Raw genomic sequence first — 20,330 nt, 5'->3', positions numbered from 1 at the left:
TGAATGGTTCCAACATAAAGAAATGATAAATGTTTGAGGTGATTAAATATCCCAATTACCCCAATTTGATCATTACACATTGTATCAAAATACCACATCTACCCCATAAATATATACAATTATTATGTATCAATAAAAACAATTATCAGAAAATGATAAATAATTGCCACAGCCACCCCGATTGTATTAGGTATTATAAGTAATCTAAAGACGATTTAAAGTATATGAGAGGATGCAAGTTTTATTTTAAAAGCATAAATCATCAAAAAATTTCTTTATTGGCTCATTACCAATAAGATAAAGTTTGGACTTCACAAAATCTTCATAGACCATTCCTTACTTTTCTACAATTCATTATCTGCCACATTCACTTTCCTCACTAGACTAACTGAACTACTACTTTTCGTACACGGTTGCACTTTATTTCTTTGTGCTTTCCCTCTTCTGAGAATGACCATTAACCCTTTTATTGCTGGCAAATTCCTATTAATCATTCCAGATTTAGAAATGGGAGTACCGTTGGCCCTATCTAACTGTGGGTTCCACATCCACAGATTCAACCAACTGTTGTTGAAAATATTTGGAAAAAAAACCACTAAAAAATAACAATACAACAATAAAAATAATACAAATAAAAAACAGAACAATATAATGTCTATTTACATTGTATTAGGTATCATAAGTAATCTAGAGATGATATAAAATGTATGGGAGAATGCGCATAGGTTATAGGCAAATATTATGCCATTTTATATAAGGGACTTGAGCATCCATGGATTTTGGTATCTGTTGTGGGGGCGGGTCCTGGACCCAATCCCTTGCAGATACTGAGGTATGATTGTATAGCATAGTGCCTGGGCTTCTAGAATCAAACCACTGGGTTCTAGTCCTTATTTGGATATCTACTAACTGTGTGACTTTGGCAAGTCATGTAACCTTAATTAAGCTTAATTTTTCTTAAATCTACAAATGAATGTAATAGTATAAGCATACCTCGGAGATATTGTGGTTTCATTTCCAGACCACCTAATTAAAATGAATATCATGATAAAGTGAGTCACATGAATTTTTTTGGTTTCCCAGTGCGTATAAAAAAGTTATGCTTACACTGTGCTGTAGTCTATTAAGTGTGCAGTAGCATTATGTATGAAAAAAGTATATACCTTAATTAAAAAATACTTTATTGCTAAAAAATGCTAATGATCATCTGAGCCTTCAGCAAGTCATAATTGTTTTTCCGGTGGAGAGTTTTGCACAGATGTTGGTGACTGCTGACTGATCAGCATGGTGGTTGTGAAGGTTGGGGTGGCTGTGACAATTTCTTAAAATAAGAAAACAATAAAGTCCACATCGATGGACTCTTTCTTTTGTGACAGACTTCTTTGTAGCATGTGATGCTGTTTGATAGCATTTTACCCACAGTAGAACTTCTTTAAAAACTGGAGTCAATCCTCTCAAACTCTGCTGCTGCTTTATCAACTAAGTTTATAGAATATTCTAAATCCTTTGTTGTCATTTCAACAATGTTCAGAGTATCTCCACCAGAAATAGATTCCATCTCAAGCAACTACTTTCTTGGGCCGGGCGCGGTGGCTCACACCTGTAATCCTAGCACTCTGGGAGGCCGAGGCGGGCAGATTGTTTGAGCTCAGGAGTTCGAAAACAGCCTGAGCAAGAGCAAGACCTCATCTCTACTAAAAATAGAAAGAAATTAATCGGACAACTAAAAATATGTAGAAAAAATTAGCCGGGCATGGTGGCGCATGCCTGTAGTCCCAGCTACTCGGGAGGCTGAGGAAGGAGGATTGCTTGAGCCCAGGAATTTGAGGTTGCTGTGCGCTAGGATGACACCACGGCGCTCTAGCCTGGGTAACACAGTGGGACTCTGTCTAAAAAAAAAAAAAAAAAAGAAACCGCTTTCTTGGCTCATCCATAAGAAGCAGCTCCTCATCCATTCAAGTTTTATCATGAGATTTCAGCAATTTAGTCACATCTTTAGACTGCACTTCTAATTCTAGTTCTCTTGTTATTTCTACCACATTTGCAATTATTTTCCTCACTGAAATCTTGAACTTCTCAAAGTCGACCATGAGAGTTGCAATCAACTTATTCCAAACACCTATTAAAACTGATATTTTGACCTCCTCCCATGAATTGTGAATGTTCTTAATGGCATCTAGAATGGTGAATCCTTTTCAGAAGGCTCAATTTACTTTGCCCAGATCCATCAGAGAAATCACTCACTATCTATGGCAGCTACAGCCTCACAAAATGTATTTCTTAAATAATAAGACTTGAGAGTTCATTTTACTCCTTGATCCACGGGCTGTAGAATGGAAGTCGTGTTAGAAGGTGTAAAAACATATTAATCTCCTTGTACATCTTCATCAGAGATGAAGACAGTGCCTTCGGTGACCAGACACTGTCAATGAACAGTGATCTTTTGAAAGGAATCTTATTATCTGACCAGTAGTTTTCAACTGTGGGCTTAAAATATTCAGTAAACCATGCTGTGTACAGATGTGCTGTCATCCAGATTTTGTTGTTCCATTTATAGATCACAGGCAGAGTAGATTTAGCATAATTCTTAAAGGCCCTAAGATTTTTGGAATGGTCAATGAGCATTGGCTTATTGGATTCCACTTAAGAGTCAGCAGCTGCATTAGCCCCTAACAAGAGAGTCAGCCTGTCCTTTGAAGCTTTGAAGCCAGACATTGACTTCTCTAGCTCTGAAAGTTCTAGATTAGAGCATCTTCTTCCAATGGATGACTCTTTTGTTTACACTGAAAGTCTGTTGTTTTGTGTAGCCACCTTCATTAATTATCTTAGCTAGATCTTCTGGATAATTTGCCACAGGTTCTACATCAGCACTTGCTGCTTTGCGTTGCACTTTTATGTTATGGAGACAGCTTCTTTCCTTAAACCCTATGAACCAACCTCTGCCAGCTTGCAACTTTTCTCCTACAGCTTCCTCACCTCTCTCAACCTTCAAAGAATTGAAGAGAGTTAGAGCCTTGCTCTGGATTGGATTTTGGCTTAAGGGAATGCTGTGGCTGGTTTGATTTTTCTGCCCAGACCACTAAAATTTTCTCCATGTCAGCAATAAAGCTGTTATACTTTCTTATCATTTGTGTGTTCACTGGAGTAGTAATTTTAATTTCCTTCAAGAACTTTTCCTTTGCATTTACAATTTAGCTATTTCTCAGCTTTCAACAAGCCTTCCTCAGTAAGCTTAATTATTTCTAGTTTTTAATTTAAAGTGGGAGATGTACAACTCTTCCTTTCTCTTGAACACTTAGAGGCCATTGTAGGATTATTAACTGGTCTAATTCCAATATTGTATCTCAGGGAATAGAAGCGGGAGAAAGACGGGGTAACGGTCAGTCAGTACACACAGAACATGCCCTCCTATATAGGCATGGTTTGTGTTACCCCAGAGCAATTTTAATAGTAATATCAAAGATCATCAATCACAGATCACCATAATAGATATAATAATAATGAAAAGTTTGAAACATTTCAAGAATTGCCCAAATATGGTAGAGACACAAAGTGAGCAAATGCTGCTGGAAAAATGGTGCCGATAGACTTGCTTGATTCAGGGTTGCCACAAACTTTCAATTCATAAAAAACACCGTATCTGTTAAGTGCAATAAAGTGAACCAAAATAAAACAAGGTATGCCTGTACGTTCCTTCATGTGATGGTTATAAATATTAAATTATTTAATAGTATAAAGTGCTTAGAACAGCATTTGCCACAGAGTAAGCACTTAATAAATATTAGCATATTATTCACTCAAATGTCACTGTTTCACAGAAGTATTATAATAGTATAGAATTAAAAATAAGTGACTTCTTATCTAGGTATGGCAAATAAGTTTTTTTTGCATGTGCCAGTTTCATTCAGTGACTCTCTGGAACACTGGGTTGAAAGCAAACTGAGGCTGTGTGTGGGGTCAGCTGGAAAAAGCATGCTGGTAAATTATTGGTAGTTGTCATAGGAGAGACTGTGGATAAACATGTCTTGTATTTGTAATGCCTAACACATCTCACTCCCCAGGTTGTGGTTGAGATATCAGGTAGGTTATCTGTGTTTCTAAGGGTTATGTAATGTAATTCTGCATACATAAAGGAGACCATTAAATAGAACCTTGAATGCCAGGCAAAGAAGTTTGAACATAATTTGAAAGTAGGTTTTTCAACAGAATAGTTCTCAATTGCAAACAGAAGGTTAATCTGCCACTGATTTTCAGGATAATTGGCAGTGAGGAAGAATCAGAAGTAAGAACTCCAGTGATTGTCATACTGTATTTCTTTGCTTCTAAGCATTTCCACATATTAGCATTTTTGATATTGAGCATGTTAGCTCTGTCTTACTGTAAAACAGGGGAAATAGGACTTAGCTCATAGGGTTATTATGAAGATTAAATGGGTTAACACGCATGTAAGGCACTTCAGTCAGTGCCTGGCATATATAGTAAGCTCTAGTATAAGTGTTAGCTATTGTTATTACAATTATTGTGCAATCAATATGTATATTTAATGTAGTGGTTTTTTTTTTTTTTAAAGCTGAAAGTAGTAGGTTTCTTAATAGGTGACATCTTAGAATGGTAAGATTACAGACCAGGTGTGAGATAATTAGAGCCTGGAATAGGGTGGTAGTTGTGAGAACTCAGAATAGGTAAGTCTGAGAGAGATTACCAAAATTGACTTGATGACATATTGGATATAATGAATTAAGAAAGACACTCTAAGACAATCCTCAGGTTGCAAAGCTGAATGAATGGGAATGGGCTTGGTTTAGGAAATAAATGTTACTCGATCTTTGTAAAGTACTTAGAACAATGCCTTGCACATAGAAATCATTATATGTATTAGTTATTAGTAGCAGGACTATTTAAACTTGTTATTTACTTAAATTTAATATGAAGTAATTTAATAAAAGTACCAAAATATGAATAAACCTCACACATAATTTGCTAGTAGAGAATTTATATGTTCAAGGAAAAATAAAGTATGTGCTTTAAATATTTTTCAGTATAAATCAACGAGGAAGAGTTCAAGTGGCAATGAAAATGATGAGGTGAGAAAAGAGGATAATATTAATAATTATTTGAAATGTTTACATACCATATTGAGTTGGCTGAATCATAGTAAAATGCAGTCCATCTTTCAGGTTCTTTGTTATTGATTTAATGCATGGTTTTTCTCCAATAATAAAAATGTTTGAGCATCACCATACAATTATTAATTTAATAATTTCATTTCCATATGTTCGTTAGAACACAGTTACTAATAATTCAGTTTCAGAATTTTATCATCATTCGTCTTCTACCTGTAATCCATGAATTTAAGTTTATTTTTCTTATCTTTCTAAATCAGACTGGTTGTCATTTGAGATTTTTTAGGAACTCTTTCCACAAATTCTGTGCACTATTTTAAAATTTAAAATTATATTTCTACACTACCATAAATTTTTCTATTGAACCAGTGGAAACTGTACAGCAACCTAGCTTTATTGAAATGATATATTCTCATCACCATAAATACTTAAGTTTTATGTGGTTTTGGTTGGGGGAATTGATAGTTAATTTGATGTTGAGTACTTGGCAGGCTTCGAAAAATGCCTTTAATTTTAGGAAATAGAATCACACAGGAAAAAACAATGAATAGAGCCAAATGATTTGTCTTTCCCCAGCCCAGATGCTGATTTCTCTCCATGGCCTCTCTGATAGTATTTACTGGGATAAATAAAGGGCAGTTATGCCAATAGCTGGTCATCTTTTCATTGTTAGTATTTATAATTAAGACCGAATGACATGTTTTGTGTGGGTGTGTTTGGTAGTATTTACCTGTATGTGAACACAATCAGTTCCTATACACCTATGCCTAGCTTTCCATTGCACCAACTCCACAAGATCTTGGTTTGCTCCCTAAATATTGTTGTTCCCCAGGGCTTGGTCCACTGCAGGGTCTCTAGAGTGGCTTCATCAGCTCTCAAGGCTTCAAGAAATAACACCTGCATGCCTGCTGAGGCCTCTCAGATTTGTCTCTACTATAGACCTCTCCCATGAGCTTCAGGCCCTTGTAATCTTGTATCCATCTTTTTACCTGCTTAGAATCTCTGCTGGATATATCTTGTAGACCCACTAGGACTCAATATATTCAAAACTGAGTTTTTCATTTTTGCTTCTAAACCCACTTTTTCAGTAATGGTAAGGAATTGGTCCACTGGGTTTTAACCTTGGCTGCACATTGAAATCACCTGATGAGCTTTAAAGACTACTAGTACCTGAGTCTCACCTCAAGATATTCTCATTTAATTGGCATGTGGTATGATGTGGTGTGACCTGAGCAATGAGGTTTTTAAAGTTTACCACGTGAGTTTAATATGCAGCCAAGGTTGAGAACTACTGAGTTAGTGGAATCACCATCAACAATCCAGCTAGAGCAGGGATTGGCAAACTATGGCCCAGGGGCCGAATTTGGCCCAGTGGATGTGATTATAAGTAAAGTTTTAATTGGAAAACAGCCACGCACATTTACATATGGCTGCTTCTGCATTACAATGGCAGAGTTGAGTACAGAAGTTCCCCTGCCCCGCCTGCCCCCTTATCCTCTGGTCCGCTTTCCAAGGTTTCAGTTACCCACAGTCAACTGCAGTCAGAAAATAGGTGAGTATGGTACAATAAGATATTTTAAGAGAGGGAGCGAGAAAGACCACAGTCACATAACTTTTATTACAGTATATTGTTACAATTATTCTATTTTATTATTGGTTATTGATGTTAATCTATTATTATGCCTAATTTATAAATTAAACTTTATCATAGGTATGAATGTATAGCAAAAAACATAGTACATATATATAGGGTTCGGTACTGTCTGTGGTTTCAGGCATCCACTGAAGGTCTTGGGATGTATCCACCATGGATAAGGGGGAACTATAATAGTTGCTGCAGAGATCATATGGCCCACAAAGCCTACAGTATTTACTATTTGGCCTTTTACAGAAGACATTTTGTGAATGCCTTGCTGGAGGTTCAGTTTGACTGTTTTCCCTGTCCCCTCATTCCCTGCTTCAGTATCTATTTAGTGGCCAATACCTCCTGTTTGTTTGTCTATTTATTTATTTGTACTGAAATGTTTTGCATGCATTTCCCACTTTTATTTCTACTGTTTCTGCCCTGGCATGGGCCCTCATCATTTCTTGCCTGGACTACTGCAGTAACTTTCTTGTTCTTCTCCGTTTCTCCAGTCCATTCTCCTCATTGCAGCCAGAATGATCATTTCAAAGAACACATATAATCAGGCCATTCTCTTGCTTAGAAACCTTCAAGCTTTCCCTATAACATAGAAGGTAAATTCTAGATCTTTCTTGATCAAGCCCTTGCTTACCACATCAGTTTCAACTCACAACTTGCCCTTCTTTCACCTTACCCTCCAGCAGTACAGAACTGCTTAAAGGTTTTCTGTGCTCATCCTTATATTTATTGCGTTTTTACCTATGTTCTTGCCCTCTCATCTTGGAATGTTGTTCCTTCTTTTTCTGGTAAATACTCAGTTTTTTACTGATTTTTTACTTTCTAAGGATACTTGCTTTTCTCTACCACCTCCATTGTCCTCCCAAGTACCCCTTATCTGTGCCTCATAATATGCCATGGATAGCTCTGTATTGTTCTGAGAATGTTGTATTGCCTCCATACATGAATCTGTTTCCCTCATAGACTGAAAGATCTTTTGATGGTTGATATTTTACTAAATTTCAATATTCTCTGTGTCTAGCACAGTATCTGACACATAGTAGGTAGCCAGTAATCATTTGTTGAATGAATGAGTAAATGTTCTATGTGGTATGCATATTCAAGGCTGAATGTCAAAAGTTTTGTATTAGGTTGGCAATGTAACAGTCATTCAAAAATCATGAACCATTTAATGTTTTATTAAATTAAATTTTTGTAATAATCTCTAAGCTTATATTATATGCATAGTTTTGCAGATACGAGTTCTTATTTGGAGTGATGGAGCTTTTGCATGCCTTCATTTACATGTCTCTGATTGTAACAGGTCATTGCTGTTGTATGTAGATAGCTCTTCTCAAACTTTAAAGTGCTGTACTTAAAATCACTTGGGGATCTTATTGAAATGAAGGTCTTGGGTAGGGCCTGAGATTCTAAATTTCTAACGAACTCCCAGAAGATGCCTGTGCTGCTGATTCACAGAGCACACTTTGAGTGGCAAGGTGCTAGATGATATAGTCCAGAGTCTTCCTTTAGTAGTTGATCAAACCAATTTTTATTTTCCTTTTATATGTTTAAATCATCATTTGTATTTTAATTTCATCTTTCATCTTTTTATTTTTATATTTTAGCAAGACAGTGATAATGCTAATATGTCACCACAATCTCCAGTATCATCTGAGGTACAAGTTCTGTTTTTATATGTTTTTATGTGCTTTTTTAATGTTTTATGTTTTCTGTTTTTACATAGAGTTCTTCCTTGCCTCTTCTCTCAAACCTCATGTTTTTTTTTACATAATTTATTCACCCATATTTTAAAATCCTTGGTAGATCAGTTTATACAAACCTTCTAGCCTATAAAAATTATAGGAATACCATCTTTTGTATAAATATTGATCGTATCACTTGTTTATTTATGATTTTCTTATTGGGAAATGTCTGTAGATCACAGAAAAGAAATCACTTTATGAAATGTATGTTTTCTGATTCATCTATGTTTTAAAATAAATGATGGATTTTAAGAACAGCTTTCAAATTTTAAATATGAAAAAAGTACTTCAGCATTGTGCAATGGCCTTTGGTTTTTCTTGTAACCAGTTAGGTCTGAAAGCAATGCAAGAGAAACTTCCTTTTTCCACGAGAAACATCCCTGCAGTGGGTTGTTCCTATCGACAGGAGGTTACACTTTTTTTTGACATCTTAGACCTTAAGAGGATAGTATGGGGAGAATGGGTATAATGAAAGTTACAGTTTGTGAAATCTTGATCAAATACTCTGGTGGTTTGAATGACTGATTCTTATGATTTAGTTAAACCTATTGCTTTATAAGAAGAAATACATTTTAAAAATTCTAAATAGTATCTCTTCTATTTCAAATTACTTTATTCTTAAGTATATTGGAATTAGTTAATAAATGATTATGCATTCATTTGGTGAATTCAGGACTTTGTCTAAATGTTTGGATGGTCCAAATTCACTGTATAACTTTGCTTATGTAGATAGCTTTTCACTATATGTAGGTGCTGTGACTTTTTTAAAAAGCCAGGATTAGATGGACTTGGATATTAGTTTTATAAACATGTTTCTAAATTATTTATATGGCAGGTAAAATCATATACATTCTTTCAGAAATAATTTAAATTAGTATATCCTAAAATTAGTCTTTGTCACACACTTTTATAAATCCTTTATTTTACTTTGTTATAATAAAATATAAACCTATAAATAACTACTTTATGATTTTATGATCTGTGCTCACAGAGGAGGATATTCATGCCAATCTTCTCAAATAAATTATATTTCTTTTATAATATATTTTTGCTTGTATTTAGATAAGTGAAATTTTTATCTAGGAATTCATAACAATTTAAGCAAAATAATGAAGACAAACTATGAGGCTTTTGGATAGATAGGGTGGTGAGCATGAGTGTGTTTTAGTAGCTCGACTAACATTCAACTTGAACTGCATCTCACATGTTAATTAGCAGAAGATTCAGATAATCTACAGAATTCTGATTGCTTCTATTTCATGTGTGATTGGAAAATGATAAGACCAATTAGTGTAGTGTTTTACTATTAAGAAAGTCCCTGTCTGTACATTTGAACCTAAAAGCAATCCCATGCAATAGGTATCATCATCATCACTTTACAGCTAAGATTGATGACTTTCCCAAAGACCCTAGTCAATATATGGCAGATAAGTGATGGAAGCCCAGGCCTACCTACTTCACAGAATTGTTATACAGATTAAATAAGGTACTGCTAAGACTATATTGTTTTATCACTCTACAAAGTAGTTTCTTTTAGTTATCTCAATTAATTTTCACAGTAACCTCATTTAAAATATGAAGAAACAATGACAGAGAAATTAAATGTTGTGCTGAAGACGTAGCCTAAATTTTCTGACTCCAAGTTTAGGTTTATTTAATATACTACAAATCTTTCCAGATCAAACCACCACGTGTAGAAGCACTTTGAAATAATGTGCATTGAAATAGAAGAGAGAATAATTTATCCTCTATCATTCTGCAGCCCCTATTAGTATGAATATGTAGATTGGCCTCTGGTTACCCTGTTAATGCTACTGAACCGAACTTGGGTCCTCTCGCTTGGTGTAGCAAAGCCAAAAACAGATACTGATTTGGAGCGACAAAAAAAAAGAAAGGCATTTATTGTAGGGCTCCAAGCAAGAAGAATGGGCAGCCATCACTTAAGACTCGAACTCTCTGGTGACTTACAAGCAGGATTTTTAAAGGCAGGAATGAGGGGGGTTTCAGAGTGAGTTAAGGGCTGGGAAATTCCCAGAACTTCCTTATTTATTTTCTGGTTTCAGTCTGTCTGAGGTCAACATGAGAATAGACCCATTTTCCATTGGGTGAGGGTCCTGGTTTCTGAAAAACAACTCGAGGACATATGTTAAGATGTTATCTTTAGTTGCTGTAGGAAACCAAATATCTTGTGACTCAGACTTACTTTGGTGGCTATGGTTTAAGTTATTGTCATCTTCTTGCTTATCAGCTTATTCATTTACCTTTCTAATCGCCAGTTGCAGGGCTAGCTAGGTGCCTGGAATTTCCTTTCAAGGGACTCAAAATTTTTCCTTTATTTTTACATGTGGGAGTGGGGGGTGAGGCCCGCCACGCCCCTAAGAGGGGTCCCTGCTCTGTCTCATTAAGTGTCAAGTCTGTAGTAGGTATTGAGTAAATGGTAAATTCACTTTTTATTAAAGCTTACTTCATTTTGGGGGGAGAATTTAATGTGGTTCTTCTTTGAAAAAAATAGTATCTATTTTATGCACTTCTGTAATGATTTTCATTTTCCTTATGCTGTGAGAGAGAAGTATTTAAAGGCCTATATGATCAGGTCAATTAGCAAATATTTATTAACCTCTTAAAGGTGAAGTGTATCAACTTGAATCAAAATGCAAGTTACCTTTTTCTACTCCACTAATCATGGAAAAAATAAGTACTTCTCAAAATTGGAAGGGATATGAATGAGTACCTTGATTATTTTGAAAGAAAAGAGGTCTTACCTATTTTGTGTTTTTTAGGACTATGACAGAACTGATGGCTTTTCACATGGTCCCTTTGGCTTGAAGCCTAGATCAGGTAAATACATATTCTTAAAATAAAATTTATTGGTTATGTTTGAAACTAGAGTTTCTCAGCTTAAATGGGATTGATTCCATAGTTTTAAGTACACATACATTCTTTCCCTTCTCCTAAAAGTAATTCTCTCTTAACTTTATTTGTCTTTCCAATTCCCATTCCCATTTCTTTCTTCCTCTTTACCTTCAAGCTCCTGAAACCTCAGCTTTTTGCCTTAGATATACTGCAGTCTTATTTCTACTCTACTGTGACTGCTGTTAGAATGACCACACTGCCAGCAGACCAAACACTTTGAAATTATAGCACTCCATTATATTGTGGTTTTAAAAAGGGATCTTTTCGCATTTGGCAAGCCCAAAAGAAAATGGATCCATGTTACCTGGCAAGGTATTGAATTATAGTTTTTATTCCTGAATAACTGTATTGACCTTCAAGAATAATTTCCTTTTTCTTTAAAAGAAAAAGGCTGACATATGTTAAATAATAATTTTTAACCTGGGTTATAAGTATCTAATAAACATATGTTTAAATAAGAACATGTATAGGTGGCAGAAATCATTACACTTGTCTTTCCGGTTGCTTTTAATTATGCAGATAAGTGGAGTTCAAATATATTCTTTAAAAAATATTTAGAATGTATTAGTAAGTAATAGTGTCTTATATAATTTTGTACCGATTGTTTTTATCCTGCCTCTTTCCCCATCAATGGCTACTCCTTCCTATTAGCTTTGTAACAAGTTAGGAAATTTCTGTTTTTATAGCTTTTAGTCGCTCATCTCGCCAGGAATATGGGGCAGCAGATCCAGGATTTACAATGAGAAGAAAGATGGAACATTTACGGGAAGAGCGAGAGCAAATACGACAACTTCGCAATGTAAGTCAGATTGACCTTTCAGATCTGCTATATAGAAATGGGTTTAACTTGGAAAATTAATAAAGCATATGGATTTTATGGATTCAATGCTCCTTAAAATTTTTGGATTATAATGGTTAATAATATAAATATATAACATATATATTTAGATAGAATGTCTGTGCTTTATACCCATTTCTTTATAGAATCTTGAATCCAGGTTAAAAGTGATTTTGCCTGATGACATTGGAGCTGCACTGATGGATGGGGTTGTTCTTTGCCATTTAGCCAATCATATAAGGCCACGCTCTGTAGCTAGTATTCATGTACCATCACCAGCAGTGGTAAGTTCTGTCTACAGTTTGTTAGTTCTCTAAAGGAAGATATAGTTCCTAAAAACTGTCCTTATATAGCATAATTCAATAAATTCAATTTTCAGTTTTAAGTTCTCTATAAAAATGTCTAAAAATACATCCTTTCCCCCTTTTATTTACAGCCCAAACTGAGCATGGCAAAATGTCGAAGAAATGTAGAAAATTTTCTTGATGCTTGCAAAAAGTTGGGTGTCTCACAGGTAATTGTTATTTATCTAACAAAATGAGCACTTAAATATGCATTTATTACATGCACAATAACAATGAATAATGCTTTCTGAACATAAAACATGTACTTGTCTTGGTACCTTCTCCTAAGTTCTAGCTTTAACTGTAGCAGCTATCTAATGAATGGGGTTTTTTTTTTTTAGCTGCTTAAGTAATTTATAAAATAGCTACCTATATAGAAAAGTTTACTAATCATGAAAATCGCTGACTAAACATAACTCAGTGGCCATATTAAAACTTGGTTGTGATGGCATTACTACTGTCATTTTTTCTACTAGAGAACATTTGGTCTCCTTTGTAAGTCCATGGATGAACTCTGATTGGAAGATTTGCGTTCAATGTGAACAGTGTTTGAAACTTTATTTTAAGATGTTAAATTGGAAATCTTAGTAGTATATTATGATAATATCTGCAGTGGACAAACTGTGAAATTTGTAGGATTTGGTTTAGGAATTATGCTTTGTGTAATAATTATAATATTATAAAGTTAATGATTAAGGCGGTATTATAAGTATACAATGAAAATATATAATCAAAATATTGCTTTTTTTGAAAACATTATGAGCCTAACCTCAACATGACTGACTATTGAGAGAAATGACACTGTTAGCAAATCAGTTGAGTTGTGCTTGTTAAACTCTCTTTTAAACAGTGTCATAATAATCTGGCCTACAGATCCCACTTTAACCTCTTTCCTCAAGTGAATAAATAAAATTTAATATATATAGAATCAATGAATTATGTGTATTTTGGAAACTACATACTGTTTTATAATTATTTCTTCTCTATATTTGACATATGATATTTTATAGTTTTAATTCTTAAAAATGTTTATGTTCTTTCTTTTTTGTACTCTTAATAGAAAACTTAGGAAGTTTTTTTTTCCAGCTATTACATTATATATATATTTCCAGCTATTATATTGCATACATTTTCCTGTTTTTCCTTTTTTATAATTAAAAACAAATTTTTGGGTCAGAGTCTTACTATGTTGCCCAGGCTAGCCTCAATCTCCTGGGCTCAAGCAATCATCTCACCTCAGCCACTCAAGTAGCTAGGACTACAGACACATGCTACTACACCCATGTTTTGCCATTTTTGTTTTAAGAATTTTATTTTTAGCTTCAATGTGTTTTTCCTGAACTCAGAAATGATAATATACAATCAATTTTTCATTTTCATATAGTTTCTATTTTCAATACCTTTTGTTGAGGTATAATTGGCATACAACAAAGTGCACATAAATAAAGTGTACAATTTGATAAGTTTTGACATATGCATGTAACATGAAATCATCACCAAGGTCAAAATAATGAACATATCCACTGTCACCCAAAGTTTCCTCATGTCCCTTTGCAATCCTTCTTTTCCCAAGCAACCACTAATCTGCCTTCTGTCATTATAGATTAGTTTACACTTTCTAGAGTTTTATATAAATGGAACGATACAATATGTTTGATTTGTTTCTGTCTTCTTTCACTTAGCATAATTATTTTAAGACTTGTCAGTGTTGTTGCATGTATAAATAGGCCATTGCTTTTTATTTCTGAGTGGTAATTTATTGTGTGGATATAGCACCTATAGCACCATTTGTTGATCCATTGACCTGTTGATGGACATCTTGGTTGTTTCCAGTTTTAGGGACTACCACAAATAAAGCTGCTATGAACATTTATGTCTTTGTATTGATATATGCATTCTTTAATTTTTGGTAAATACCTAGCAGTGTAATGACTGGAACATATGGTAGGTGCATGCTTGACATTTTAAGAAAGTACAAAATTCTTTTCCAAGGTAGTTGTACCATTTTCACTCCTGTCAGCAGTGTCTGAGAGTTCTAGTTCCTCTTCATCCTCACCAACATTTGATATAATCTTTTTAAAATTTTAGTTATTGTAATAGGCATATACTGGCTTGCCAGTACAGTTTTAATTTGCATTTCCCTGAAGATGAATGAGGCAAATCAACTTTTCAAGGGCTTATTTGCCATCTGTATATCTTATTTTTTGAAGTGTTTAATCTTTTGTTCATTTTTTAATTGGACTGTTTTCTTGTGATTGAGTTTGAGATTTCTTTATAAGTCCTTTATCAGATCTGTGATTTACAAATATTGTATCCCAGTCTTTGACTTATCTTTATATTCTCCTTAGAGTGTCTTTCAAAGAATAGGACTTTCAAAGTTTTTGAAATACAATTCATCATTTTTTAAAATGTATTGTTCTTGTCAAACCTAAGAAATCTTTGCATAACCCAAGGTCACAAGATTTTCTCTTATGTTTATTTGTAGAAGTTTTATAATTTCAGGTTTTACATTTAGGTCTATGAACAATTTTAAGTTAATTTTTGTATATGGCAGAAGGTATAAATTGAAGTTCTGTATTTTTTAAGCCTGGGATTGGGTACATGTATTGATTTTTTTTTTAGAAAACCTCTTTATTGAATTATAGTTAAAATACCACAGCATTCATTTATTTGTAGTATACAATTGAATGTTCTTTTAGTATAGTCACAAAGTTGGGCAACAGTTACAGCAATCTAAGTTTACAATATTTTTGTCACCCCAGAAAAGAACCCCTTACCCATTAGCAGTGTCTCCCCTGTTCTGTCTCTATGGATTTGCCTATTGTGGACATTACATTAATGAAATCATACAATATGGTCTTTTGTGTCTGACTTCTTTTACTTAGTAAAAGTTTTCCAAGTTTCATCTATGTTAACATGTAGCATAAATCAGTTCTTCATGTCTTTTTGTGGCTGAATAGTGTTCCATCGTATGTATATACCACATTTTCTTTATCTCCTCATCAGTTGATAGACATTTGTGTTGTTTCCATTCATTGTTTATTATGAATAATGCTGCTGTGAACATTCATAAACGAGTTTTTGTTTCAATACTTTTTTTAAAATTCTGAGACAGCGTCTCGCTCTGTTGCCCAGGCTGGTCTTGAACTCCTGGGCTCAAGCGATCCTCTTGCCTCAGCCTCCCAACAGGTTGGGATTACAGGTGCATACCACTGCACGTGGCTGAACATTTGTTTTCAGTTCTCTTAGTTCTATCCCTAGGAGTAGAATTGGTAGGTCATATGGTAACTCTATGTTTATCTTTTTGAGTAAACTGCCAAAATATTTTCCAAATAACCATTTTACCTTCCCACCAGCCATATATGAGGGTTCTAATTTCTCCACATCCTTACCAGCAATGGTTACTGTCCACTTTTTTGATTCTAGCCATCTTAGCAGGTGCGAAGTGGTATCTCATTGCAGTTTGATTTGCATTTCCCTAATGGTTAATAATGTTGAACATGTTTTCATGTGTTTATTGATGATTTGTATATGTTCTTCAGAGAAATGTCTATTCAAATCCTGTGTCCATTTGTTAATTGGATTATTCATATTTTTATTATTGAGTTGTAGGAACTCTTTATATATTCTGGATACAAGTTGCTTATGATATATATGATTTACAAAAAATATTTTCTCCCATTCTGTGAATTGTCCTTTCACTTTCTTGATGGTATTATCATTTGCAGCACAAAATTTTAAATTCGATGAAGTCCAGTTTACCTCTTTTTTTCTTCTGTTGCTTGTGATTTTGTTGTGATGTTTAAGAAAACATTGTCTAATTCAAGGTTACAAAGATTTAGAACTATATTTTCTTCTAAAATTTTATAGTTTTAGGGCTTACATTTATGTCTGTGATCCCTTTTGAGATCAGTTTTGTTCATGGCATGAGGTAGGGGTCCAAATTCATGCTTTTGCATGTGGTTATCCAGTTTTCCCAGCATCATTTGTTGATAGGACTCTTCTTTTCCCTACTGAATTGTCTTCAGATCCTTGTTGAAAATCAATTGAACTTGTGGTCAATTTCTTGACTCTAAATACTTTCCCACTGAATTCCCTATTCCAGTATCATACTGTCTTGCTTACTGAAGTGTGGTATGTTTTGAAATCAGAAGGTGTGAGTCTTCCCCAACTTTGTCGTATTTCAAGGTTATTTTGGCTGTACTGGGTCCCTTGCATTTCCATGGCAATTTTAGGATTGATTAGCTTGTCTGTTTCTTCAAAAAAGCCAACTGGGATTTTGTTAGGAATTGCATTGAATCTGTAGAACAATTTGGAAAATATTGTCATTGTCACAATAGTTAGTCTTCTGATCCATGAACGTGAGACATCTTTCCATTTATTTATATCTTTTTAAATTTATTTCTACAATATGTTGTAGTTTTCAACATACAAGACTTTCATTTCTTTTGTTAAATTAAATCCTTAGTATTTTCTTTTGTTGTTGCAAATATAATTATTTTCTTAATTTCACTTTCAGATATTTTGTTGCTACTGTATACAAATAGGAGTGATTTTCTTTTGTTGATCTTGTAGTCTCATTTATTAGTTCTAATAGTTTTTCTGTGTATTCGTATGCCTTAGGATTATCTGTATATAGAGTCATGTCATCTGCAAATAGAGATAGTTTTACATTCTTTTCAGTCTGGATGCTTTTCATTTCTTTTTCTTGCCTAATTGCTCTGGCTAGAACCCCTAGTACAATGTTGTGTGATGACAGTGAACATCTTATCTTGCTCTTGATCCTAGGAAAAGAATTTAGTCATTTTATCATTTAGTGTGATATCAACTATGGGGTTTTTTTTTATAGATTCCCTTTTTGTGAGTTTGAGGAATTTCCCCAAATTCCTTTTTTTTGTTTATGGGTATCCAGTCTTTCCCACATTTGATTAAAAGCCTATTCTTTCTCAATTCATTTGCCTTTGCATCTGTTTCAAAAACCGTTTGTCCATATATCCATGAGTCTATTTCTGGATTCTCTATTATGTTCCATTGACCCTTTCCCTCCTATATTTATATGAGTAAAACACTGTTGTTTACCATAGATTTTGAAATCAAGTAGTCTTAGTCCTCTAACTTTGTTCTTCTTTTTTAAAGCTGTTTTGGCTATTCTGGGTCCCTTGTATTTCCATATAAATTTAATATTAGCTTGTCACCTTTTAAAGAAAAAGAAAAAACTTATGAGATTATTATGGGAATTAGATTTATAAATATGGAACAATACAGGGAGAATTATATCTTAAAAATATTGAGTCTCCCCTTCCATGAACAAAGTAAATCCCTTCATTTACTTAGGTCTTCTTTAATTCTCTCAGCAATGTTTTATAGTTTTCACTGTCTAGCTCTTACAGATTTATCTTTCCATATCTCATGTTTAGCATGCTGTTGTATATGTGGTTGTTTAGTAGTTTTAATTTAATTTCTGATTGTTGATAATGTATAGAAATACAATTGGTGTTTATATATTGATCTTGTATCTTACAATCTTGCTTCACTTATTTATTAGTTCTATTAGCTTTTTGTAGATTCTATAGAATTTTCTGTATGTATGTTCTTGTTATCTATGAATAGAAATGGTTTTTCTCCTTCCTTTCTGATTCAAATGTCTTTTATTAATATTTCATTTTCTTGCATAATTGCCAAATCTTCCCATACAATGTTGAATAGAAGTGGTAAGAGTGGATATCATTATCTTATTCCTGATTTTTTGAGGAAAATTACAGTCTTTCACCCTTCAGTATGCTGTTAGGTGGGGGTTTTTCACAGATGTCCTGTATCGGGTTGAGGAAGTTCCATTTTATTCCTAGTTTGCTCAAAGTTCTTATCAAGAATGGATGTTGGATTTCATCTGATGCTTTTTCTGTATTTATTGAGGTAATTGGGTTTTTTTCTTTTTAGTTTGTTAATAGTACGAATTATATTGATTGATTTTCAGATGTCAGTTCAGCCCTAGATTTCCACTTGTCATGATAGATTTTGTTGTTGTCATAGTTGTTGTTGTTATTATTTTTATGTTATGGGATTCAAGTTGTTGAAATTTTTAGACTTTTTCCATTTATGTTCATAGGAATGTTGGTTTTTAGTTTTCTTTTCTTTTAATATCTTTGCTTGGTAGTATCAAGATAATACTGATCTCACAGAATGTATTAGGAAGTATTTCCTTCTCTTCACTTTTCTTCAAGATTTTGTATAGAATTGATATTATTTCTTTTTAAAATATTTAGCCAAATTCGTTAATAAGCCATCTGAGCCAGGGGTTTTCTTTGTGGGAAGGTTTTTAATTATAATTTAAATTTTTTAAATATATATACGGGGCTATTCTGGTTACTTATATCTTCTTGCATGAGTTTTGGTGTGTTGTATCTTTCAAATAATTTATCCAATTCATCCAATTTGTTAAGCTTATTGTCATAAAATTGTTCATAAAGGCTCCTTATTATCATTTTGGTATTTGTGGAATATCTTGTGATGTCCCATCTCTTATTCCTGATATTGGTAATTTGTGTATTCTCTCTCTTTTTCCTGATTAACCTAGGTAGAGGTTTATGAATTTTTAAAACTGTTTTCAATGAACTAATTTTTTGTTTCATTGATTTTTTTCCCTATTGTTTTCTGTTTTTTATTTTATTGTTTTTCTCTCTCATTTTTATTATTTTCTTATTTCCTTATACCATTAGTTTAATTCTCTCTTCTCTTTTTAATTTCCAAGATAGGAGCTGAAGTCATTACTTTGAAACCTTTCTTCTTTTCTAGTGTACACTTTAGTAGTTATTTGAATAAATAAGCAAAATATTGGGAAGACAACAAATGTAGAGTGAAATTGCAGATGAGCAGATAGTTTTTGAAAACTCTTTATGGGATATCATCAGTAGTATTTGGCAAAGGGGTTGTGGGAGTAAGGAAGAAAGAGAAGACTATTATGATTCCCAGGTTTATGTCATAGAGATTGAATATTGTATTCCTGACCAAGACATAGAACGAAGAAGGACAAGTTAATTGGGTGAAGAAGTAGTTCTGTTGTGGACACATTGATTTTGATATGTCTGTTGATGTCCATTTGGCTGTGTCCAGTTGGCATTTGTATTTGGAGCTCAGTAGAGAGATCTTGGGAAGAAATAAAGATTTGGAAGTCATCAAGAGAGAAGGGATAGTTAAAATTATGGGAATATATGAGAATACCAAGGAAAGGATATGGTGTTAAAAAGAGAAGAGGATGAAGACAGTACCCTTAGAAACATTTAGGATGTTAGAAGAGGATCAGTGAAGGCAAAGGAAAGCTGTTGCATAGTTGCTGTCAGAAAAGTTGAAGAAGTAGAAACTGGTGTTAAAGAAGACAATGGAGGGGTAAGGTTTCAAGAAAGGCATCAATCAAAAGCATGATATGACAGTGTTGTCAAGTATATGTGTGCAACATTTGGCATTTAAGAAGGCATTGGTGATTTTTACCAGAGTGATTTTAGTGGGCAGATGCTTTAGGGGCAAATATAAGATAGCGGTGTTTGAATAGTGAATGGGAAATATAGAAGTGGTAAGCTATTCTTCTATGAATGTTTTCTGTGTGGAGAAGGAGATTCAAGTATAGAGTGACAGAATTTCAGACAAGGCTGACCTTTTCTTTTTTTTTTTTTTTATTTCAGCATATTATGAGGGTACAGATGTTTAGGTTACGTGTGTTGCCCTTGGTTC

At 33.8% G+C, this 20,330-nt stretch overlaps 1 protein-coding gene across 2 annotated transcripts in view; it reads left to right on the top strand.

Annotated features, from left to right (window-relative positions):
• Positions 1–20,330, top strand: part of LRCH2 (leucine-rich repeats and calponin homology (CH) domain containing 2) — a 118,153-nt gene that overhangs the window by 93,521 nt on the left and 4,302 nt on the right. Inside the window, exons 15-20 of one of the 2 annotated variants that reach the window (XM_012653515.1) lie at positions 5,040–5,084; positions 8,373–8,423; positions 11,291–11,348; positions 12,110–12,222; positions 12,408–12,545; positions 12,698–12,775. In XM_012653515.1, the coding sequence (XP_012508969.1) occupies positions 5,040–5,084; positions 8,373–8,423; positions 11,291–11,348; positions 12,110–12,222; positions 12,408–12,545; positions 12,698–12,775 (483 nt within the window). The remainder of the gene's footprint in view (positions 1–5,039; positions 5,085–8,372; positions 8,424–11,290; positions 11,349–12,109; positions 12,223–12,407; positions 12,546–12,697; positions 12,776–20,330) is intronic. The other variant, XM_012653516.1, reaches the window with a different exon arrangement.

The sequence above is a fragment of the Propithecus coquereli genome, unplaced genomic scaffold (assembly GCF_000956105.1).
Source record: "Propithecus coquereli isolate 6110/MARCELLA unplaced genomic scaffold, Pcoq_1.0 Scaffold421, whole genome shotgun sequence".
Classification (NCBI taxonomy): Eukaryota; Metazoa; Chordata; class Mammalia; order Primates; family Indriidae; genus Propithecus; species Propithecus coquereli.
This window is presented reverse-complemented; position numbering and strand designations above follow the sequence as displayed.